The 22,840-nt window shown below is 40.4% G+C and overlaps 1 protein-coding gene across 5 annotated transcripts in view; it reads right to left on the reverse strand.

Annotated features, from left to right (window-relative positions):
* Positions 1–22,840, reverse strand: part of arhgef25a (Rho guanine nucleotide exchange factor (GEF) 25a) — a 46,177-nt gene that overhangs the window by 13,088 nt on the left and 10,249 nt on the right. For 4 of the 5 annotated variants that reach the window (XM_075476743.1, XM_075476744.1, XM_075476746.1 and 1 more), the window contains exons 3-4: positions 3,849–4,156; positions 3,186–3,296 (exon numbers count right to left, since the gene is read on the reverse strand). In XM_075476743.1, the coding sequence (XP_075332858.1) occupies positions 3,186–3,296; positions 3,849–4,156 (419 nt within the window). Of the gene's footprint in view, positions 1–3,185; positions 3,297–3,848; positions 4,157–21,365; positions 21,849–22,840 lie in introns of those variants that run through there. The other variant, XM_075476747.1, reaches the window with a different exon arrangement.

Here is a 22,840-nt window from a genome sequence, read left to right on the forward strand (position 1 = left end):
TATTACTACTATTATTATTTCACTTGATTTTATATGTCTTATATGAATATATTCTATAATCTGTAGTCCTACAATGGGAGGGAGGGAGGGAGGGAGGGAGGGATTGGGAGATTTTCTTTATTTGTTATACCATGTTTGTATGATTTGAATTGTTAAATGAGAACATTTATGAGACTTTTATGTTAAATATTTTGAAAAATCAATAAACACAATTTAAAAAAAAAAAAAAAAAAAAAAAAACAAGTACTGAGCTTTCTGTTCTGTCACTGAAAAGACAAGAGACAAAGCAAAGAACAGAGACTGGTGTGTAGGGAGAGACAGAGAGGCTCCATGACGACCCTAACTCCCCCAGCTCGTCTTGCCCCACTAGGAGTGCTCCTTCCTGGCTGACAGGTCTCCCTGGCTCGCTGATCATTTCCAGATGTGCTGTGGCAAAGCCCACAGGAAAATTCTTGTCTCCTTCTGTTGTAAGTTTTTATTTTATACCCAGAAGTCTATGACAAAGAAAAAAATACCCGGCAACAGCTTTAGAACAGGCACGGGTGATCCTTTTTTTTTTTTTACTCTTAAATATACTAACAAATAAATCAATTTGGAGTTAAGTTAGTGCAAAACATGAAGCAGCGTGGGTTTAAGAAAGGTTTGAGCATCAAATTTCACATAAAGGTATTAAAGCATTTCTATTCCAGGTCAAACAGACATTATCATATATAGTGTTTTCAGGGTCTACACCAAAGTCTCATACTTTTAGGGTGGAAATAATTTTATGGGCTCAGGAATACCTCTGAACTATTGGCAGGAGGTACAGTTACACAAATACAAATCGAGGGATTATGATGCAAAGAAAAACTCACGTGAACAAAATCGAGCAAAGAAAATGATACCATCTCTGGGCCATGATCAATATAAGATGGACTGAGTCAAAATGAAAACCTGTCCTTAGGTCTGATTAATCAAGACTTGAAATTTTTAAAGGTGGCTTTCTCTATTCTCGAAAAAAAAGTAACAACCTTGCCCGGTGACAGCACACATCATTTTCTGGATTTTTTTACATTTTCAAAATACTCTGAAATTGGCGAAAATAATTTTATACTTGTGTAATAAAGGTTTTAACAAATTAACAAATAACAAACGTTTTTGTTGACAAAAAAAAAAGCAAAATGATTTTGTATTGCAACAGCATACAACTACTACGTAAGAGTCAGCGGCTAAGCAGACATGCCCGCAGTCCAGACCTGATGTCCACTGAAAAGATGTGGTGCATTATGAAATGGAAAAATACAACAAAAGGGGGAACACACCTTTTAACAGCTGAAATCCTATGTCAAATGTAGGAAACTTTTTCCTATCAATAAAGTCTTAAATGAAGAGGTGAGGCCACACTATAAAAAAATATATCCATGATCTCACATTGAGGAAAGATGATCTAAATATCAAATTCAAAATGAGTCTGTATTTGTCTGACAACGTAAACATTTCTAAGTTTCAACATTTCCTGATGTTTTTATACTATTTTCTGATCAACATTTATATATGATGTTATCCTATATTCTGGATCAAATTTAGATTATGTGGATACTGACTTAAAATGTTGCAAAAAATCAATATTAAAATGAAATTGAAGAGTTTGACATGTACGGATATACTACCCCATGTGCATTTAAATGTGTTGTTCTGAACAATAATTCTGTCAATCGTTTATTTTTTCTCTGAGGAGGGGGCAGACTATTCAAAAGGAACATGATACCTATGCATTTGAGCACAAAGCAAAGGTATGGCTTAGCTAAGGGCAAACAGAGTTATGTGATATCTGAAGTCAAGAAAATTCCACTGAATCATTTTGAAGAGATTTCATAATAACCAGTTCCTTTTTCCATTTGAGTCTTTTTCAATCGGATGGTCCAGATGACATAAAGTACAAATTGTTCTTCAGGAAAAACAGTCAAATAAATAGCAAGGATCTGTTTACTTTTTACACCACAGTTTATTCGGCTCCAAATATTATGAGAAATTTCCACTGTTCAAAAACCGTGGTGCACTGTGGTGTGATGGCACAACAATGCATGTGACACAACACCTGTTGGCAAGAGTGCAGTAGACAAGTGAAACCAGGTAATAAAATAACTGGCTACAAATGAATTGCTTTGCCTCTCCTTCTCTTTCTTGTTTTGGCTCTGCCTTAAAAGTCGAGCAGTAAAAACACCAAAGCACTGACCTCATCCATCTGATGTAATCACATTAATGCCTTTCAGTGGGCTGTTGGGAATGAAATTAGAATTTAAATGCTGAAGTGTTGATTCACAAACAGGAGACACTCCACAGGGCTCAGATGTTGTTGTTTCATATTGACTGAGCTCAGGCACTGCTGATTGATGCAATATTTCTGCTTTTAAAGCAAGACTCAGTTTCTGGCAAGCTTCCATTTCACAGCAAAAGGCACCATACAAACACTCAACTTGAGACGCTCCCTTCCCTCAAGCAACTGACTGCAAGAGTTTGATGGAGAAATGAAAACGTATGTGCTCACACAACGCTCTTTCATCACATCTGCCGTTTCGTGCTATTTCCTATTTATCTCCAGGCATGTCCTTTTGTAAGATGTCGAATCTGAGTCATGCATCACACAGATCGCTGTTAAACTCTGCCTTCTGGTCCTCTGGGCATCACTCTGCTTTGAGAGAACCTTGTATGCATTTAGGCTCCCTGACATGTGTGTGTCTATGTATGTGCTGTGTATCTCTCTATGTATGGAGTGATTGTGCGATTTGTCTGCATGTATTTGGTGGAAAAAGGCAGCACTCCTTGCGTGTTTTTCTGTGATTGTTTTGCCTGATTACTGAGCTCTCTAGGCAGCGAGCTAACACTTTCCACATCTGGCAGGAGGGCCATGAAGGCAAAGAGCACTGACGTGACCTCCCCACAAGGCTGGATCATCACAGAGAGAATTATTGCTACTGCTCTCTGGGACTTTCTATTATAAACTGTCAACTAAAATGAACAGGTGGCAGATTTAGTCTTCATAGTTTAAATCACATCAAAGCTTTATAGATAATAGATTCAGAAGATTACAATCTGCACACAAGCCAGTAGCAGACTTGGCTGTATATTGTATGTGATACAAATAATATTTGATGACATTTGGTTAGAATCGAGTGTTACTTTTATACTATTTAAATCTTGCAGACCTGGGGATCTGGCAGTGATGTGCAGCCAATCAGTGAGGCAGTTATGCAGCTGGGTGGTTGTAGTGAGGCTGGTGACAGGTCCTCAGGGCTTGCCAGGCCATCTTTCCACTCCTAGAACACACACACACACACACACACATACATACATAGACACATGTTAATAGAGTCAAAATTATACAATATCAACATGATTCACAATGTCTGTTGAATGAGCATCCATTCAGGCATGCAGAAACATGCACAGAAAACAGCAAAGGAGAGCACATGAGTCACATAACCTTGTGTCACCAGATATTGCAAGCTGAGCCAGCAGAGTGGCAACTCTGCCACCTGACATGATACTTCAAATTTCAAACCTACACCTCTGCTGTCATTCGTGGGCTACCTTAACAAGTCGCGATTGTTCAGGACGTTTGTTACAGTTTTTGTTTGTAAGACTGAAAATGCACATGTTTACTTCAGAACCAGTTCCTGCAAAGGCCTTATTAGATGATGATGTAGGTGTAATTTTGGTCTCTACGTTTACTTATGAGGTGGTTCACTTACAGGTGTAAAATGAAACTAGGAGTATAGAGCCAGCATTGAAAGTCTTGTTTATTCAGTTTATGTAACCAAGGGCAAAAAAACCTCATCCTCGTTACAATTTTTACTTTTGCTTCTCACCAGTTCTCTGTGGGTGACGGGTAAAATGGTAAGAGTCTCGTCAGGCCTCGGGGGGCTGCCAAGATCTTGGCTCTGGCTGTGGGACGGAGGAGGTGGAGGTTTTCCTTCGAGCTTTCGGACCTGGCGCTCTCCTTTGGCAGCGGATCCGGCGCTGAGTTTGCGGACAGGGTTTGTAAGCCACTTCTTCAGGGTGCTCACAGAGCGTCTGGAGCCTGGAGAGCTGGGGGCTGAACTGCCTGACGGCTGTGGGGGCAGTGATGCCACAGAGGTGGATATGCTGCCCTCGCTGCCGGCTGCGGAGTACGAGTCTGGAGTGAAAATGCAGAGAGAGAAATCAATGTGAAGGTAGGCAGCTGCTAGATAAGGGCTAGCTGCGTCACAGGGCAGAGTACACTGTCAGCATTCAGACCTCAGATAATCAATGAATTAGGGCTAAAACAAAAGTGCAAAAAGAAAATTTTGCTTAAGTCACGATAAAACTTGAGAAACAAGTAGGTGAGGGGAAAATGCGGGTGAGAAGAGAGAAAAAGGAAAGAAGGATATCAAAAGAAAGAGTGCATATATAAAGAGGCTTTCTCTTCAAACACAGCTGTTCAGCTGTGCAGCAGCACCATAAAAGACTTACTGTTCTGTCTATATCAAGCAGGTTTTTTTTTAATACCGAGCTGTGCATCTGTGCATGTCCTCATCACATGATCACACATGATCACACACAGATGAAAGAAAGCAGAGATCAGGTTGGCTGACATTTGGTATGAAAAGTACTCCGGAGCACTTTTGTAGTTTGTCTACTGCGCAGTAATGTCAAAAGGACATGGGAAGTGAGCTGGAGGACCGGACATCCACTTTAATCCTTTGTAGAGGGGGAGATCCTTGCCTGGGTCTGTTTGTTTTTTCTGAATTGTCCTCAATTCCCATCCTGTTGAATTCCCCCAACCTACCGCTCTTTCCTTCAGTCTTCCTCAGTCCTGAGCTCTTCTTCTAAACTTTGTGTCGGGAGTTTAATCTGTTCAGTCACAGTATAGTCATGTTTGCCATCCATCCTTAAGCCCTAGACCTCTGACCCTTAATCACCACTCATCTACGGCTGAAGAATCTCTCTGTCATGCTACGACAACCAACCAACAACGGCGAATCATTATTGTTCAAATGCAGCAGCCATTTTTTCCCAACTGTGTGAGCCGCATATGACAAAGTTGATGGAGGAACTAAATAGCTCACCTTTAGTTTTAAATAAAAGCACGTAGAGTTTCTAACAGTGTGTGAATTTATTACACATTTGTTTATAAGAAGGTGACACAGGGTTTATTATGTGGGCCACAGAGGGAGATCTTATCACAGCTCTTAGCAGTCAGACCCAGACTGCAGACACAACACAGTCCATTGAGTGAGCAAGAATTAATTCAAAATCCACCTCAAGGTCCTTACTAAGAGACACTGAGCATGTTTTACACCAAGCCACACAAAATCTTTCTCTATGAAATAGAATAGTGGCCACAGTGCTGATCAATGAAAAGTAATTTTCTTACACTGTACTACATGAAATCGAGTGTTTCCCTGAAATCTCATACCTGTAAGTGTACTGGTTATATACAAGTATATTAGTTAAATAGATCATTTTTGGATTCAAGATGCAAACCACCTGGAGTATTTTTCATACCAGAAACAACAATTTCCTCTCATTTTCCCCTGGCTTGCTGGCTTGTCTCACAAGCAAAGCAGTATCATGTGTGTGCTCTTGGGGTGACTAGTTGGCCCGTACTTCCCTCTACAAATCCTTAACTCCCTCATAAGAGAGGAGACTGTGGGGAGACCTGAGCCAGGCAGGATGGAGAGCTGAGCAAAGAGAAGAGACAAGGAATACAGGTGGGTATGAAGAGGGAAAATAAAGAGAAGAAGGGAAATCATGAAACCATCTGAAAGCTTTGTATTCATGAATGAATATGCAATAAAGCAAAACATAGACCATCTAGGAAGGTTGCCACAAAGGGAGATGAAAGGATGGAAAAAAGATGGGGAGGTCATGTGACACTTAGCAACCTCCCACCCGCAGGTTCTCTGACCTCTGACAAGGCCCAGACCTGGAGTTTTGTGTTTCCCAGAGTTCCCTGCTCAGGTTAGTGTTTAAGGGTCAAAATGCACAAATAGACCCAGTAACACAATCTATAACTCTCCCCAGACATTAGCAAAGAAAAAAGAAAAAAAGCTGGGGAAAGAGAGACTGACACCCTGTCAGCGCCTGGAAGCAGTTCATTTGAATGCAGCACTGCTTTGTGATTAAAAATTGTGCAATCATGTAATGGTTCTGTCAAATGGGCAAATTTTCAAATCACAGAGCATGCATGTTTTGCAGATTATATAATGACATCCATCACTATGGCAACGCAACATATAATTGTGCATGCAGTATGGGTAAATTTCCCTGTTGACCCCGGGAAGTTTGATTTCTGTATATTCTCAGTCCAAGCTGTCTGACATCTGTTACATCTTTTTCACAATAACAGAGTGAAAAACTGACACAAAAGAACATAGTGAGTCTCCCTTCAGAGAGACATACCATAGCTCTCCCTACATATTGCAAGATAAGTGCTGTTACTGTTAGATACCTACAATGAGGAAATTGAGAAAAATATCCCTTTTCCTCTATCCCTAGTTGTGCAGATATTTATTTCCATAATGGTGGTGCTAAGAAAAGATTTTTGTCAATGCAACTTGACTGTTGTTTCGGTGCTTATGATGATTAACAGTTGAAGGCATGCGGTAGTGGGACTACATTAAGCTGGCCCAATCTGTGGTGATTTGTTAATGCTGGCTTTCACCAGTCGCCCACTCACTGTCTGAAAGGCTCACCGCCTGCTTTGGTGGGAGGCTCATCTAAAAGTGCTGCACTGTGTAACTCTAGAGCCAAAGTGAGTATCTGCTCTAAAGTAGTTCCAGATTTTTTCCTGATGTTGTTCACTCAACTGAAATCTGATCGTCTCATCAGTGCAACGCAAAACAGTCTGATCCTCTGGCAGGATTTGAATTTGTACAGTTTTACAATATCTGTTCTGATGAGTACCAACTTTTTCTTGCAGTATATCTACTCTGTTTCACTGCCCGATTCATTTCAAGGCTCCAAATTCAATCAATAAATTAGCACAAATCTACAGAAATGTGTGAAAATGGAATTACTTCAATATACTGTAATGCAAGAAAGGTGAAAAAAAAAAACTGAAAAGTTTATGTTTGATGACTGTTGTATAAAAACTGACTGAAGCAATGAATCTCGTTAACCTGTATCCAGAGCTTTTCTATAGCCATCGTGTGTTACGGGACAATATTTGATGCTATGTTCTCATGAAGATTGTAACAGTTTGGTCCATGGCTGAATCTAAGAAATCTCATTCGGCTACTTTTTATTGATCAGGTGATAAGTGAGTGCTGCTGAGCCAACAAATCAGCCTAAAAGCGCTGGCTGTAATGGAGCAGACTTTTTGACAGCCACTCGGCTGTGGAGCTCTTCGTCAATTCTATGGCCTCTCAGGAACACAGGCAATTTAGACATAACTGGACTCCACCAATAAACACATACATGCAGGTTCCACTAAACTTGCATGTGCACACAAATTGCATAAGCACATTTTTCCATAGCCGTGATGGGTGCATGAGTGCAGACTGCAGACTGTTCAACTGAGACACTTCCAGTTAGATCAGTCTGTCAGTCAAAAACACACAGCACATTAGAGGCAGGCATCCTGCTGGCAAACATGTCAAATATCCAGCTGAGTCTACAAGAGAGCTGCCAATCAATGCCAGCACCTCACAAGATCACAATGCTAGGAAAGCATGGTGGTCTGCATACAGGTCTGCTTGCATGATTGCTGAAAAACTCTCAACATTATACCATATACCACTATCTTCTCTATTCCGTCTCTCTCATTCTTCGCCCCCTCAACCAGAGGCACTCTAGATTCTGTTCCTATATTACATTTCACCCACTCAGAGGAAATGGACACGCTGCCCATCAACCAGGAGGACACAATCTGCACTCAGGTACTCAGATGTGCAAACTGAAAGACCTCAGAGGCCACGAGGCACTTAGTGCCTTCAGCACATGACCGGAAACCTTCCAACTTTAATCTATCAAAAGGCGTTTTGCAATATACTATTTAACATCTCACTCTTTACTGATCCTCAATCCCAAACTTTTTGTCTGATATCTCTGTTCCTCAAAACATTTTTTTTTTCATTATATTTCATCCTGTTGGCCCCTGGCTGGTTTATGGGTATTTTATTTGCACTGCTGCTGATTTATGAATCCTGGCACTTGGCTTTTTTTTTTTTTTTTTTAGTCCTCCTCTTCCTTTCCTTTGCATCACCTCCATCTGCCACCCTCTTTTGCACTCTCACCCTCTCCTACCCTATTCATCTCTGTGCACTGCAGCACTTTTTAGATTGCAGCTGGGTCCTGCCCTGGGATCAGGACATACGGCTCCCTCCACTGATGCAATGCCCTCATCTGCTCTCCCACAAAGCTGCTGAGACCAGCACAACTTCGACATGCAAAACCATCTGGCACAGAAGACAGTGACATGGGAGAAAAGCGAAAAGTATTTTGGAAAATCTCCTCTTTTTCCAATTTGTCAGTAAGGCTTAGACAACTGAATATAGGATCCTAGAAATTATTTGAAACTACCAAGACCAAACATCTTTCAGGGAATGTGAATTTAGGTAAATGTGAGAAAGAGGGCGAACATATGAGACTAGCTGATGGGAAAAGCAGAGATTCTCTATGCTTTAGATAAGCAGCAAAAAAGAAAAAAAGTTTAAGTCGGAGGGAGGTCAACACGTGCCAGTGTGAGTGAAGAAAAAAGGAGGAGGGGAAGGGAAAGTAATGCATTTCTGATTGTATTAAAAAAACACAGACATGGGTACAACAGCACAACTGTTGTTGTCCTTGTGCGTGCTATATGCAAGTGTGTATGTGTCCAAAAAATCCCACTCTGCAGTCAGTCAGTGGTTTCCTGTCCTTCTACTGACCTACTTTAGGCAGACACACACACACACACACTGCTGTGATTCCAGAAGCACAGGAGGAAATACGTGGTAGACACATCAAGCGACACACAAATAAGCCATCAGGGTCGGTTTCCTGCTGTCAGCACTCGCTGCCAGAATCTGTGGCATATTTTTCATCAGAGTACGGCAAAAAAAGCACCAGAGAAATGTGCCTGAAAATTTTACACTGGCATTAATCTTGTTCTCTCCACAGTGATGTGAAAATGTGATTCACATACTTCTCTCCAGATGAGAGCTGGTGGAACAGCTTAAAATGATAGACTCGTCTAAACCATACTGACAAAGTCGGGTCAACGTGAGAAAGTAATGCATTTTCACTTGTTGAAGGTTGTCTATTTACGTCATGGTTGATGCTTCCTATTGAAATAAAACTTTTCGATCCGAATTTGCATCTGAATGGGATCTTACTTCGTGTTAAAAAAGAAAATGCACACTGAAAGAAAAAAGGCTGAAGGTAAATCAATTTGTAACAATCGGTAACAAGCAAATAATCTAAGTTTATCCAAATGGACAAAGTTAAACTTTCAAGTTGATTGACTTCATAAAAGTACACTGCCATCACCAAACCATGAAACTGAATGAGATGACACAAAAAGAGTAGCCTACTTTATATCAACTATAGTTTTAAACTTTTTTACAGTGTGTCAGCAACAGCGAGTAGAAACCATCTCACCCCAGGCACTGGTTTTCTTCAGGCTCCTCGCAATGAGAGACTGGAACTATGTTTGTGGTTACTCTGCCTGAAAACTCAAGACATTCCTCCAGAACCTTTCCAAAAGAGCTCCTGGCACCCTCTGCCTTTATTAATCTATAAGCTATAACGAAACTAAACTCACACATGTGAAGTAAGTCCACGCTAATCCTTTTCACTCGGAATCTGATTTGATAGCATCTGAGCACAGTGAGATCAGCAGCTATATAGAGATGAGATGCACAATATTTACTAATCATTATTAACTTATTTTGTCAGAGAGCTGCACTTTCCCTGAGCTATCAAGAATGGTCAAATTTAAAGCAGGAGACGAGAAAACATCCCGACTTGTAGCCTCTGAAAAAAGCAGAGTTGATTACCAAAAACTTCATGGTCAGAAAAATTTGACCAGTCCAAGCTATTCAATACCCAGTTGTGAAATGCAATCAGACACTTCAATTTATGTGTCTGATTTTATTAACTAATGAATGAATTATTGAATGAATATGCAAGAAATAATGTCAAAAAGCACAAGTTGGACTCAATAGCCGAAAGACGGAATTCAGAAACTTGATTCAAAGTAAATATTTCAGTTCTATAAATCGATTCAGAGAACTTTATTTTTTTCTGTACCACATCTAAGAGGTGACAAAGGAAGTGATATCTGAGGTTAAGCTCTCAATTTACTGGGCAGTCTATGTCCCTAGCTTCATTCATAGCCATTAACTCTGAGCAATGACAAAGAGAGCTGATATTAGTTTTCTCCACAGGGTGGCTAGATCTTGTCTCCACACTTGGTTGACAAGATTGGACATCTCGGATGGGCTCCTCCAAATTTGAGGTTGTCTAGGCAACGGATGCTAAAGATGCTCCATGGCCAACTCCCTCTATTCATGAAATAGTTGGAGGAAGTTGCTGGGGACAAGGAGACCTGGTCAACTCTACTTCCCCTTTTACTACACTGACATGCAAGATGCTTTGTTCTACAAGTATGTTTAGAAATATGAAAAAAAGCTAATTATACTTTTACAAGAACTCCACAATGGTCACTTTTCAATATGAGGTATTTCCACACTCTTGTGGAGCTTTTAGGGACATCATGAATCATGTCTTCAATTAATGAATAGTTCCCTTTTAATCAAATGTATGTGTAAAATCAGTGGATATTTAGAATAAGCTACCTCCTTCACAAACACAGAACACAACTGACTGACTGTGTCACCGTGTGTCTGACTGATGTCTGCATTTTAACAATTTTGAAACGACTGTCAATCACAAGCGAGGAATGAGGGGGACACAATCCATCTTTGTCAGTGTGACAACAACAGAGTGTTTTTGCAGCTTTTTGTTTGTGTCTACAATGACTTAGGTTCGCATTAGTGCTTTTGCATCTATAGGCCAAAGAATACAAAAGTCACATGTATTTTTCATATTGATGTTCATTGTCAGAGGAAAGAAGTAACAATCTTAACTAAACCTTCAACTGTGCTGGCATTATACAGGGAAAATTGCAAGAAACGTTCAGAATTGAAGTCGATTTGAGATTCATGAAACATAGCTGCATGTAAAAAACTGATTGCTTTGAACTCGCTCAAGAAATGTTTTGGAGGTTTTTTTTCTCTTTTATGCGATGCTAGGATCATTTTACCAAATGAACTGCCATTAACTTTTCTGTTTTGGAAATTTTTCATAAAAAAGTGAGCACAATTCAGTAGCACTCTGCATATGATCATTACTTTTCACAGTATATGAATGCATACTGGATTATAATTATTGATGCATTCATGTGTTTGTTAGTGTGACACCGCAGCAGGTGTGTGTGTGGATCTGATCTTAATTCATACGTTATAATTTTTGCTTACTTAAGTTACCACACAAATGTAGAAATAAAAGGTTTGCCTGGAAAATATTGTGGAGCAGATGCATAAACAGCCTAAAATGTTAATAATCTTCAAAGAATAATTTATGAGATGAGTGCTTTTCTGTTTACCGAACCAGCAGCTATACATACTGCCAAACAAGCAAATTGGTATTTCTGTTTGATTTGCAAACTTTTATAAAAAGTTCCACAAAAAAATGTGGGATGACCATAAACTTGCATGACCTTGCAGTGCCAACATGGTACTATGTTTCAGAGTACCCTTGTCCATGTCTGTTTGTGTGTGTATGTATCTGCATCCAGATCATCACAGCGATGAGCAACATTATTCCTTTTTCATCTTCAGCAGCAGACAGCGCACAGAATGGATTGGCCATCAATATGAATGATTAAGTTTGCGCACACACACAGTAAAAAAAAAGAAAACAAAAATAAGAGAATGACAGACTCATACTTGTGTTTAGGGGTAAACAAGGCTGCCATTAAGCCTGAGGTGGGTGAGAACACTGACCAAATTAAAAGCGATTGTGATTTTGCATGGCAGCTGTGGCAGTGCCGGTCAGGAGGCCCACAAGCAGAGATGGCGACAGAGTTTCAGTGCCTGCTGGGCTGGTCGGATGTGGAGCCTCTCCTCCTGGCCCCAGTCTGCCTGACAGCTCTAGTACTCTCAACTCTGGCCTTTTGCTGTTTTTCAAACTGACTGTGTACAAGATCACAATAGTGAACTGCAAGAAATGCTAAAACCACGTAGTTAAACGAGCTGTCTGTCTCTCATTCTGATCTGGTACACTGTTTTGGCCTGCAGACGTAAAGATGTGCTGGCATAATGATTCTCAGTCAACATTTAATGTCGTTCCAGACACATTTTCTCATTCTTTTCCCTAACTCTATAATTCTCCCCACTCTCATTGCCATAGCAACTGAACCCCTAAGAAGAGGGAGTGAGGGACAGCCACACAAGAGATTAGCCATCAGAAAGAAATCAACCTACACATGTGGGCACATGCACTTAATCATGTTATACATAGCAGCATATGTACGCCTGCCTGTGGCACACAATTAGCATAGATTTGCATGGATGACCATGCAGTAACACGGCACTAAAATGCTGTCAGGTCTTGTGGTTATTTGTAAAACAATGCCGTGCACACAAAGGAAGCCTCTAAAAAGCTTATTCCATATTCAAGAAAACCATCTGCACCTGTCAGCCTTTGTCTGTTTCAGATCAGATTCTCTCCATATGGCCATTCTGATGACGCTTTATGAATACGCAAAATCCCTTCAAGTATAACAGAGTGACCTAAGGCTCAACTCCACTTGTCAAGTCCCTTGTCCACATCTATGCACAGTTTTAACCCTCTAACCGGCTTCCAGTTCTTTGTAGGTTAATCAGATTTAATAATTACAGTAAAACTGACGCTAGAGTAAAAGTAAGAATGACAGCTTAAAACAATTTTTTTCCTTATTCCAAACTAAACTGTCTTGTTAGCAAAACCTAAACTGACAGCATTTTTCATCAAGGAGGTGATGTTCCAAACTCTTCAGTTCTAACATTTTCACAGCTGTACTGTCTGCAACTATATTGACTTAAGCAGATACAAAACAATATGAATGGATAGTAAAGATTTTATTGTCGATTAGATGGCTGATAACAAAGATGCTGACAGGAAAGAAAGACAGAAACACACATCAACCAAGGGATCGACAGATCCACCAATGCAGCTTTTAAACCTTAACTATTAGCTGTAATAGACCAGCTGCAGGCTATCTGTTAAGTGAAAGCTTGTGTCTATGGCAACAATCAATGGTGCCTGCAGATAAGTGACAATCACTGTGTCATCTGCTGGTAAAGAAGAGGAAAAAAAGGTCAATTTGTAGTTTGCTAACAACAGAGTGAGCCAGCAGAAGACAAGGGGAAAGGTTGAAGACTACACCCTGTGTAAATGGTTTGCTTTTGTTGTTGCCACTAAATTTCCCTGCATAATCCATAATATGTTCCTTTAACAATAGTCAAGGATACAGAAGGTTTCTACTGGAGAGAACCCAGCCAAAACGTCTAGTTAGAATAAATAGCAGTAGTACAATGTGATTTAATGATGCTTAAGCTATTCTGGACACTGGATTTTGTAGCACTCTCCTCTAGTCACAAAGAGACAAACACGAGGCACAAATTAGACCAGAAGACAACACATACTCTATACAGTAAACTGATCCTCTATCTGTACAGTTAAAGAACAATCAAAGGGTTAAGGGCTGCCTTCAACAAAGGCCCATACAATGCAGGTTGGACCCTTATAGCCAACATTTCAATTATAAATGTATTAAAAACAAAAGGATCTTTCCTATCCTTTTTTTGAGGATCAAATAACATGAAAGTAACATGCTCAGCTTCTAATCACTGAAGTCAAAGCTTAAGCAACAAGAAAGGGCTCACGATATTGTCATTTCCCGTTGTTTGCTTTGCTTTGGGCTCTGTTTTGGAAAGTTTCTCAGCGAGGCCTCTGTCAAGTTTTCCCTGTGGAGAACTCCAAAAGAGAGCAGCAAAAATCAAAAGTTCTCTCCCTCACCATCAGCCAGACATTTCACTGTAATAGTTGTAGTCAGCTTGTTGCTAAGACTTACAGTTAAGGTGCTACATTAAGCACATTCATAGGACACAAGAAAAAATGTAATTATTGTGTTCATCTGACCAAAACCAGATTTCAAAACACATGTAAACATGTTAGTCTGATGAAAGCACTCATAGCTGGACTAACACACTCTAATAATGTGGATGGGGTCAAATCCCCCCTGTATGAAATCACTTAAGTAGACTCAACTGGGCCTAGGTGCTCCACAGAAACTCCAAAGTTCTATTGTTTTGCATCTTTTTATATCCGCAGTAAAGCGTGTATATGACTCATTCATTAGTTTTTCACATCTGTTTCATTATATTAAGGGTCGCAGGGGGTCTGGAGCCCAGCCAAGAATGAGACGAACAACCGTGCACACGACACCCGCTGAGGGTCAATATAGAATCACCAGTCAACCTAACGTGCACTTTTTTGGACTGTGGAAGGAAAACGGAGTATCTGGAGAGAACTCATCTATTCATGGAGGAGAACATGCAAACTCCACACAAAAAAGGCCCTAGCTGAGATTCAACCCTATTCTTGCTGTAAGATGGCAGTGCTATCCACCACACCACTGTGCAGCCCAGTTGGACATATTAGTACAGTCAATTTCCCAATAAACGTGTTATAATTCACACATGTCTCTGTTTCTCTTGTCAGATGAAAAAATGTGTCAGACACTTTAATTGAAAATCCACCCATTAAGACTGCATGTCAAGCTGAAGGGAAAATTTAGACTTAGGTGTGTGATGTTCATTTACAAACAGCAGAATGTCTTGAACATTTACCCGTATTCCACAGTGTTGCAGCGTTGGACGTATTTCGTTCAATAACTCGATTCTCCAGCATGTATGCATATAGACTGGAGCAAGGTCCAGTTAAAAGGTCAAGTCAGGCTGTAACCATAGCTCAACTAAACTGTGTATTCAAGCATGTTGAGTGTTGCTGGTTAAAGATATGCACTGAGCATAAAGTGAACAAGCATTTATTTCCATTACTCTTCATCACATGCCATTATAGCACCATTAGAAGTTAGATTTTGATAGAGCTTAAGGAGTGTTCACATTTCTTTAATAATTGAGTAGTAGTACAGAAAAAACAAATGTCATGGACATCCCTAAAGACGGCACACATAAAAAGAGCCATATGGGCTGAAAGTGGGGGTAGAATCGCGGGGGAAAGTGGCTCCTCTCCCCCTCTGCTCTGTTGGAGAATTCTTTCTAAACAAGGTATGGAATGCACTCCTGTGTTTCATAATTTGTTCCCTCATTCTTCTCCTCTGCACATTTACAAACAGAGTTCTGAGGAAGAGGAAAAAGAGAGTGAAAGAGAGAGGATGAAGAGGCCGATATGGATGGAAGCCCTGAAAGTATGTCAGGACGAGACTGTTTAGTAGAGTAAAAGTGAAGGAAGAATGAGCAGTAAAAAAAAGGGTGAAGAAGGAAATAGTGAAAAGAGGAGAAGACATTATTAAGCTGACTGACTGTGTACTGACCAGACTGAGGAAAAAAGAGCTGAGGGAGAAGAGGAGAGGGAGGAAGAGAGTGATCTTAATGCTCCACTTGGTGTTCACGTTCCAAAATTTCTCCATCCAGCTGGGAGACTGAGAACAGTGGGTTGCTTTCCCCTTCACTCCATTTCTCTCTGTCCCTCCTTTTACCTTTTGCATGTGTGAAAGAGAGAGAGACAATATGGAGGAGATCGGGTGCACAGCAGAGAAAAGGCAGGGTGTTGGGTGGGAGGGCAAGAGGAGATGACGAGGTAGAGGGTGGGCTGAGGTGTAAAGTTTAAAAATATCTCAGACTGCCGAACACAAGGCTGGGCTACAGCAGTCCAGCATACCTTCAATTTCAGCTATTTTTGTTGCTTTTTCCATAATGTCTGAAGTCTGCCTTATAAGCTGATGACAGAGAGTGTTCTCCGGCTGAGACATAAAAAGACGCGTCGGTTCTGTCACTGTAGTTTTCCCCAGCATTTGCCAGCAGTGCTGCTTTCCGTCAAAAGTACGTGTTATCAACATGTATCCATACATTGTGGGGTCGCAGGTTAGCAGGGAAACCGGGGGGACCAAGTTCCTGTGTCTGAAAACAACCGTGCCAATGCAAGACACTGAACGCTTCCAACTCCAGCGTCTGTAACACATCATGCACTCTGACTAATCTGTGAGGGGTAACTGGACAAAAAATTCCAACAATGTTCAACTATTTTTGCTTTAAACCAACGGGCCATCTGTTCTAATCACCGTCTGTCTTTGATTATCCTTTGTCCGTGGCATTTAAATAATCACACAGCAAAGTCAAATGCAGTACGTTGCAAATGATGCATTTGTTGAAAATTTGCTTTAATGGCCTAAAAGGCAAACATCTCATTTGCTCATCTAAAACTGAGTTTAATGAACATGCATTTGTTTATGTGCATATGTGTCAATGCAGTAAATACGCACACGCATGCACATGTATTGAAATGTGGGGCAGCTTCCAATCCCATTTAATGTGCTTTTAATTAATTAATTTTCTTACATTTCCTATTCAAGCTTTTATTTTCTCCATCTTTGCCATTCAACCATGTAAATATGTATGGGTGTGTTTGTGCCTGTGTGTGTCTCGTCTGTCTTTGCTGTGGGGGATCCTTGTTCTAACTCACTGCATGCATGAGTCAACATCAGCCCCCATTACCCATAAATAAACACATCCTCAGATGAAAATGGAACATACCGTATGCTGTATAGATGCATATAACAGCACATATCTTTTCCTTCTTTAAATGAAAAGAAGAAGGAAAATATAAGAGGAGAGGGAATGTTAAGAGAATAGAAAGGTGCAACGTTTGGAGTTAGAGATGGATCCATTAATGAAAACATTGTTTTTTTTGTTGCCATGCCCCTGCTGACTGTTGTCAAGTCATCTTTACCCTCAACCTACCAGAGAAAAGGCAAACCTGCTTTATGCCTCAGTTGGGGAACAGAGCGAGTTAGAGCCATGCAGGCAAAAAAGACCGATAAGTGGAGTATGTGAATACCGTATGAGTTTGCACAAGAAAAGAAACTGAGGATGAGGGCGAAAGGAGTCTCAGATAAAGCCTTCCTGTCAAGCTGTGTCCTAAATCTCCCATTTTATTTTAATTCCCTCTGTCTTCTAGAAAAGCCTCTTATGAGAAAAAATTCATTTTGCGGTACATCTACAGTATAATTTTAATTTGAAAGTAAAACGAAAACATGCACATTTTTCAATTGGATAATGCGGCAAATATTAGCCAAAATACAATAAGTATCTTACTATAAACTAATTATGTATTGCCTTCAAATTGTGTTGAAAATGACTTAACGTTTTTTAATATGTTTTTCATCTGTATATGTATTCCGTCATGATTTTACTCATCCTGCTGAGGCAACAATCATTCCCCTACTCCATCTTTATCTTTGCCTTTGTAATCTGACAGCCTGCACAGACAGAATGTTGAATTTACTTCTGGGTGGAACACAAATACTAATAGATGTGAGGGAGGCTGTGCCACAGACAAAAAAATATGATGTGAAACTGACAGCGTTGGGTCAGAATCCATTCTTAACATTCCTATCAATGCGGAAATAAAGCATTTTCACGGCCATCATCCCAGTTCTATGCAGCATTTTATGAGAATTCCTTCTTTTGTTTCAAAGTCCGTGATTGTTTTCAAAAGGGATTGAACCGGGATGGTTCAGTGCCTTGCTACCTGCTCCAATTTTAAGAGCAACTCCTCATTTTTTTCAGCTTTCCCTGTCATTTTAATAACATTTTCCCCAAACTCTCATGCCAGATATTACTCGTTGTATTAGCAGGTTGCATTTACTTCCTTATGAATTTAACTGACTGTTGGCATTATAAGACAAAAGCACACCATCTATTTCAAAGTGGTTTGTCAACAGTCTTTGCTGGGAAAGAGGCCTCCCTAATGGTCCACCGGCAGCCAATTTGCTAATGTGCTATGCAGAGGAGAGCTAAAATGATACATGCTTTTATCTTTCATGCATTCATCTCTCCACCTGTCTATGATTCTGCTCTTCTCTATCGCAATGATCACTGCTTAGTCAATAATACCTCTCCCTGCGCTGTTTATATATTTTCTCTAGCCTTGTACTTTATACCTTCCAACCCAACTCTTGTCAGTTATGTGATAAACACAACTAATGCTTAGCTAAGCAGCTGCTTGAGTTTGAGATGTGAAAAAAGATGTGAAAAAAAACTATGTGGCTGGATAGTCTTTGATTTGCCTGCAGTCTTCTCTGTTGAAAAGTGAATAGATTGGACTGATGTCCATCCTGGACAAGTCATTTTTCCTTTAATGAAAACTTAGCAAATCTACAACTGAAAATGGTGTGAGTGGGAAAGTATATGCAGGATACACATATGGTGTGAAATAATGGTGTAGTGTGTCATCATCCAGCTTGTGTCCTGGATGATGACAGCTTTGATGCCTGAGTGGGGAATGAATCATGCATCACTTGATCATTTCCTTTTGAGTCGATTAAGTGACTTCTTTAGAAAGTTTGAATGATGTAATTGCATCATAGACAGTTTTATCTGGCATAATACAGCAAGATTTATAAAAGAAATGACTACAAAGAGGAAATTCTTTGTTTGCTGGTGATATCAGAGTCCCATTCAAAATCTGGCAGCTTGTATTAAGCTATTTATCTATTTTGTCCCTGACTATTTCAGCTTAAAAAATCCAGGTTCTGCTTCAGTTTATGTTTGAAAAATAAAAATATACTGAGGACCTACAAGTAAAACTGGTCTTCAGTATTTTTCCAATAAACACCAGAGTGGAAACTGGTTCACCTTCTGGAAGGGCCATTTTAAAGACACTGGTCTAGACCAGCACAAAAATGTCATGATTTTTTTCTTAACCCGTGTTTTTAGAATAGGAATTGAGAGAGCTGTGCAGAGCGTGAGCTCCAGAACAATCAATACAATCACATCAATAGCAAAGTTACTCTAAAGCCATTTTCACACAACATGGTCAAGGCGGGACTCGTGTGTGTTTACTGTGAATACTGTCCTGTTTGTGAAGCATAGAGGTGGACTGAGAGGTCAAGATCTGGTAGAGAGATGGATGTCAACACTTAAAATCTGACTGGACCAAAACATTTTTTATGCCTAACCTATATTGATAATGGCATAATTTTCAGAGGGACCACCAGAACAATGATCAGGCAGACATCAGTGACTCTTGGGGAAAAAAAGGTGTTGATTTCTAGATAAATATAACTCTTTTTGCAGGAGAAAATAATGGAGCAGGAGTTGTTTTGGAGAAAGCCCCTGACAGGATTCAGTGGTATTGCACTTTAAAGCATTTGCACATTAGCAGCAAATTTCCTATCTAATGGCAATATCTGTCTCTTACTTGAAGTCTATTTATAGAGAATACTGCCAAACGGTTTTTTGATCACACTGGATTTTAAGATAGAATTTTATCAAATCTTGGCTGGGTGCAATTTCTTTCCTTACCAAAAAGTATATGAATGCTATTAAGACTTACCAAAGTTTTTATTGTGGAATATTGACTTTCAAATGTACCTCTGACAGCCAATTGAATTTCTGTTTGGAAAATCTGAAGCATCTAATTGAACCAAATTGTGAACAAGGATTTCATTTTGAAGAGGCACAAACAATTTTGCAGCATTTGACCAAATTTATGTCTTTGCCTCAAACCACTAGGCCTTGGTCATACTGAGAAGGGTTCCAAGGCTGAGATATATCAAGTTGTGACATTAAGAGAGCACCACTGCCTTCAGAGTACATTTTTTTTTTGTTTGTTTTTTTAGGACAGAGCACTCCCATGCGCCCTGTTCATTGCGTAAAGTCAGATCTAAAAGTTCTCGATACACTGAAAGTTACTTGGAGAATTGTGGACTGTTGGAATAATGCACTTACCATAAGTTTATTGAGGTTCTTTTTAAAAGCCTAAAATGTTTAATTCCTACAATCATGTATATATATTATGAGCTAAGTGTGTGCATATTTGCTATGATAACATGGTAAAGGTGCAGTGGGGAGCTGTAGATGATGGAAAAGGAGAATATCCATTACATAAGAGATTAAACTGAAAGAATCTGAGGTATGCATCCAACAACGCTGGCCAATAATATGAAAGTCAACTTCATGAGGCCCCCTAAGTACAGAGCCTCAATGGGTAGCTCCACTGTACATGCCTTTGATGTAGGCTTGTAAAAGGGAACAAACACACAGCGTGGCACCACAGCATAAACTCATATAGTGCTATTAGACACCGTTGTTGTTTTAACTTTGCCTCTAGGCCACAGGGACAGAGGTCATGTGCATGTGTACAAGACAGCAACAGGGACAGAGAAGCAACAGGCAGACAATAATGGAAAACGCCAGCAAGAGACATTCGATGTCTTATTTTTCCAGTTCTCAGCTGAATGTTACAGTGAGTCCTGAGTTTTGTATAAACTGTAAATAAACTGTGCAAAACTGTGCGTGCTAGCCAACCAAGTTGTTACTACACACATGCCAATTGCTGCTTTTACTCAAGCACACAACTGTAATGGACCTCCACTAGTTCTGCTATAGTTCATTACAGCAAAGCAGAGTTAGGGAAAGATAGCGAGGGGTTAGAGGTAGTGTGTGTGCCTGTGTGCGCGTCTGTGTAGGGGGGTGCGGGGTGGTTACTGCTGTTTTGTTAACTCTCACTGTTTGGAGTGGAGGAATGTTTCAGAGTAGCTCAGTCTCTCTGCATGTCTCATCCATCCACGTGCTACACATAACCTAATGACATATACTCATCTTGATGAAGATGGTCACTTTTCCAACCCCCCCCTTGTTTTCCCTCTCTATCTTTAAAGGAAGAATGTGTGATGCATGTCCTCTTTCCTGTTCTTCCCTGTGTACTCCTCTGTAGGAAGGACAAGTTTTGTCTACTGTGGTGTGTATATCACATACATCTGTTGCTTTGGCAAGAGGGGCAGACTGAGGTCTAGAATAGAATAGAATAGAATGGAAAAATACTTTATTCATCCCCCAATAGGGGAAATTTAAAAAAAAAAAACGATTTTGTTTCTGTCTACGATTAGATTCAATGAATACGTTCACAGAAAAAAGGGGAGAGATGTGTAATAGAAATATGAAAGAGGGGTAGAGGAGAGGAGTTACTTGAGTTGTTGCTTCAGTTTAGTGAGATCAATAAAGACTGACCTGACACACAGACACGCACAGAAACAAAACAAAGAAACTTGGACTGAGCATGTTGAGCTCAATGAGGAGTTTGATACTGACCTCTGACTCTGGCATAGCAGCAGCCACACTTGACCAGGACTTTTCGGAACAAGTGTTGGCAGCCACAGCCTCGGTGGTGGCGATGGTGATGGTGGCCCCCTTTCATGCTGTTGAAGCATGAGCAGAGGTGGGCATGGCCCAAGACTTTATCTCTTTACCCCCCACCTCTCTTTTTGAGGTCTACTCCTCAAAGTGTAAATCCCCAAAAAGGTGTCAGCTGATCGTCCGCTTCAGTTGACTGCAAACAGAGCTCAAGCTCACATCCAAGAGACCGAGAGTCCACAAAAGCAGCTGCCAAGAAGAACATCCACACAGATAGGGTATTTCTAAAGCAAAGAAAATATTCCAGCAAGCCTATTGTTATACTGAATGTGCTCCCTCTGCTCTGTCCCCCTTTTTTCCTCTGCTTTCTTTTTGGTGCTGAGCTCTCGCCTCTATGAACTGCCTGGTCAAATGACAGACTGGGAGACTGCTTCGGTTGGAGAGAGAGAGAGAGAGAGACAGACAGCAAGGGAGAGCTAGAAAGAGAGAGTAAGGGGAGGGGTGGGAAGGGTGGAGTCTGCAGCTCTAGTTGCTGGCTATTCCAGGATAAGGTTCCCACTCCCCTATTTTTTTCTCTTCCAGTCTTCTGTTGCTTTCTTCCCTCCTCTCAGCTGTTTTTCTCTGACCCCCTCCATTTCCTCTCCAGTCAGCAGCCCCCCATCTAGTCTGTTATCCTCTTTTCTACATGGCTGAGTCTCATTGTGGCATAGGTAATGCTTCGAGGAGCTCTTAGACATTCAACCCTTAAAAAACAGATGAAATGGCATGTTCTCTTACGTCCACTCAGCTCTGACTCTGGAAATAGTAACACCCAGGTCAGTGCTGATGTGTATTGCTATTTACAGAGCATGAACTATTAGGTTGAAGGTGTCATGTATTTTCCCGGAAAGTGTGTCACTGTGTGAGTGTGTTACGCTTTAGCACGTTTAAGAGTGGATCCTCGTGGGCTCATGGATCTCAGTGGGCTTCCCTGTCTGGGACAGCCCCAGTCCTGAGAGCAGTGTTCAAATGTGATCATGGAGCCAACAAAGTTATTTTTTCTTTTGTTTCCATGGAGCAAACAGTTTCATATTTCACAAAGTTGTCACTCTAGCTGTGAGTGTATGTTTGCGCATGAGCATAAGTAACACTTGCCATGCAGCTTGACAATTGACTTTAGTACATAGTAGGGTGTTTTAGCTTAAAAGATATTCATTTTTAAGAGTCATTCAAAAAAATTAAAAATGTAAATAAAAACAAATGAAAGATAAGCACAGTTAACCAGTAAGTCTAACCAAGACCCCACATCTATTGGTATTAATAAACCTTAACCATCTGAAAGAATCTTGTGGCTGATCACTTCAGGAGCAGTTTGTGGTTTCCAACAGATAAATGCAGAGGGCAGATTTTACACATGGTTCCATACACACCTCAAAGGGTATCACTGTTTCTTT

The sequence above is a fragment of the Odontesthes bonariensis genome, chromosome 10 (assembly GCF_027942865.1).
Source record: "Odontesthes bonariensis isolate fOdoBon6 chromosome 10, fOdoBon6.hap1, whole genome shotgun sequence".
Lineage (NCBI taxonomy): Eukaryota > Metazoa > Chordata > Actinopteri > Atheriniformes > Atherinopsidae > Odontesthes > Odontesthes bonariensis.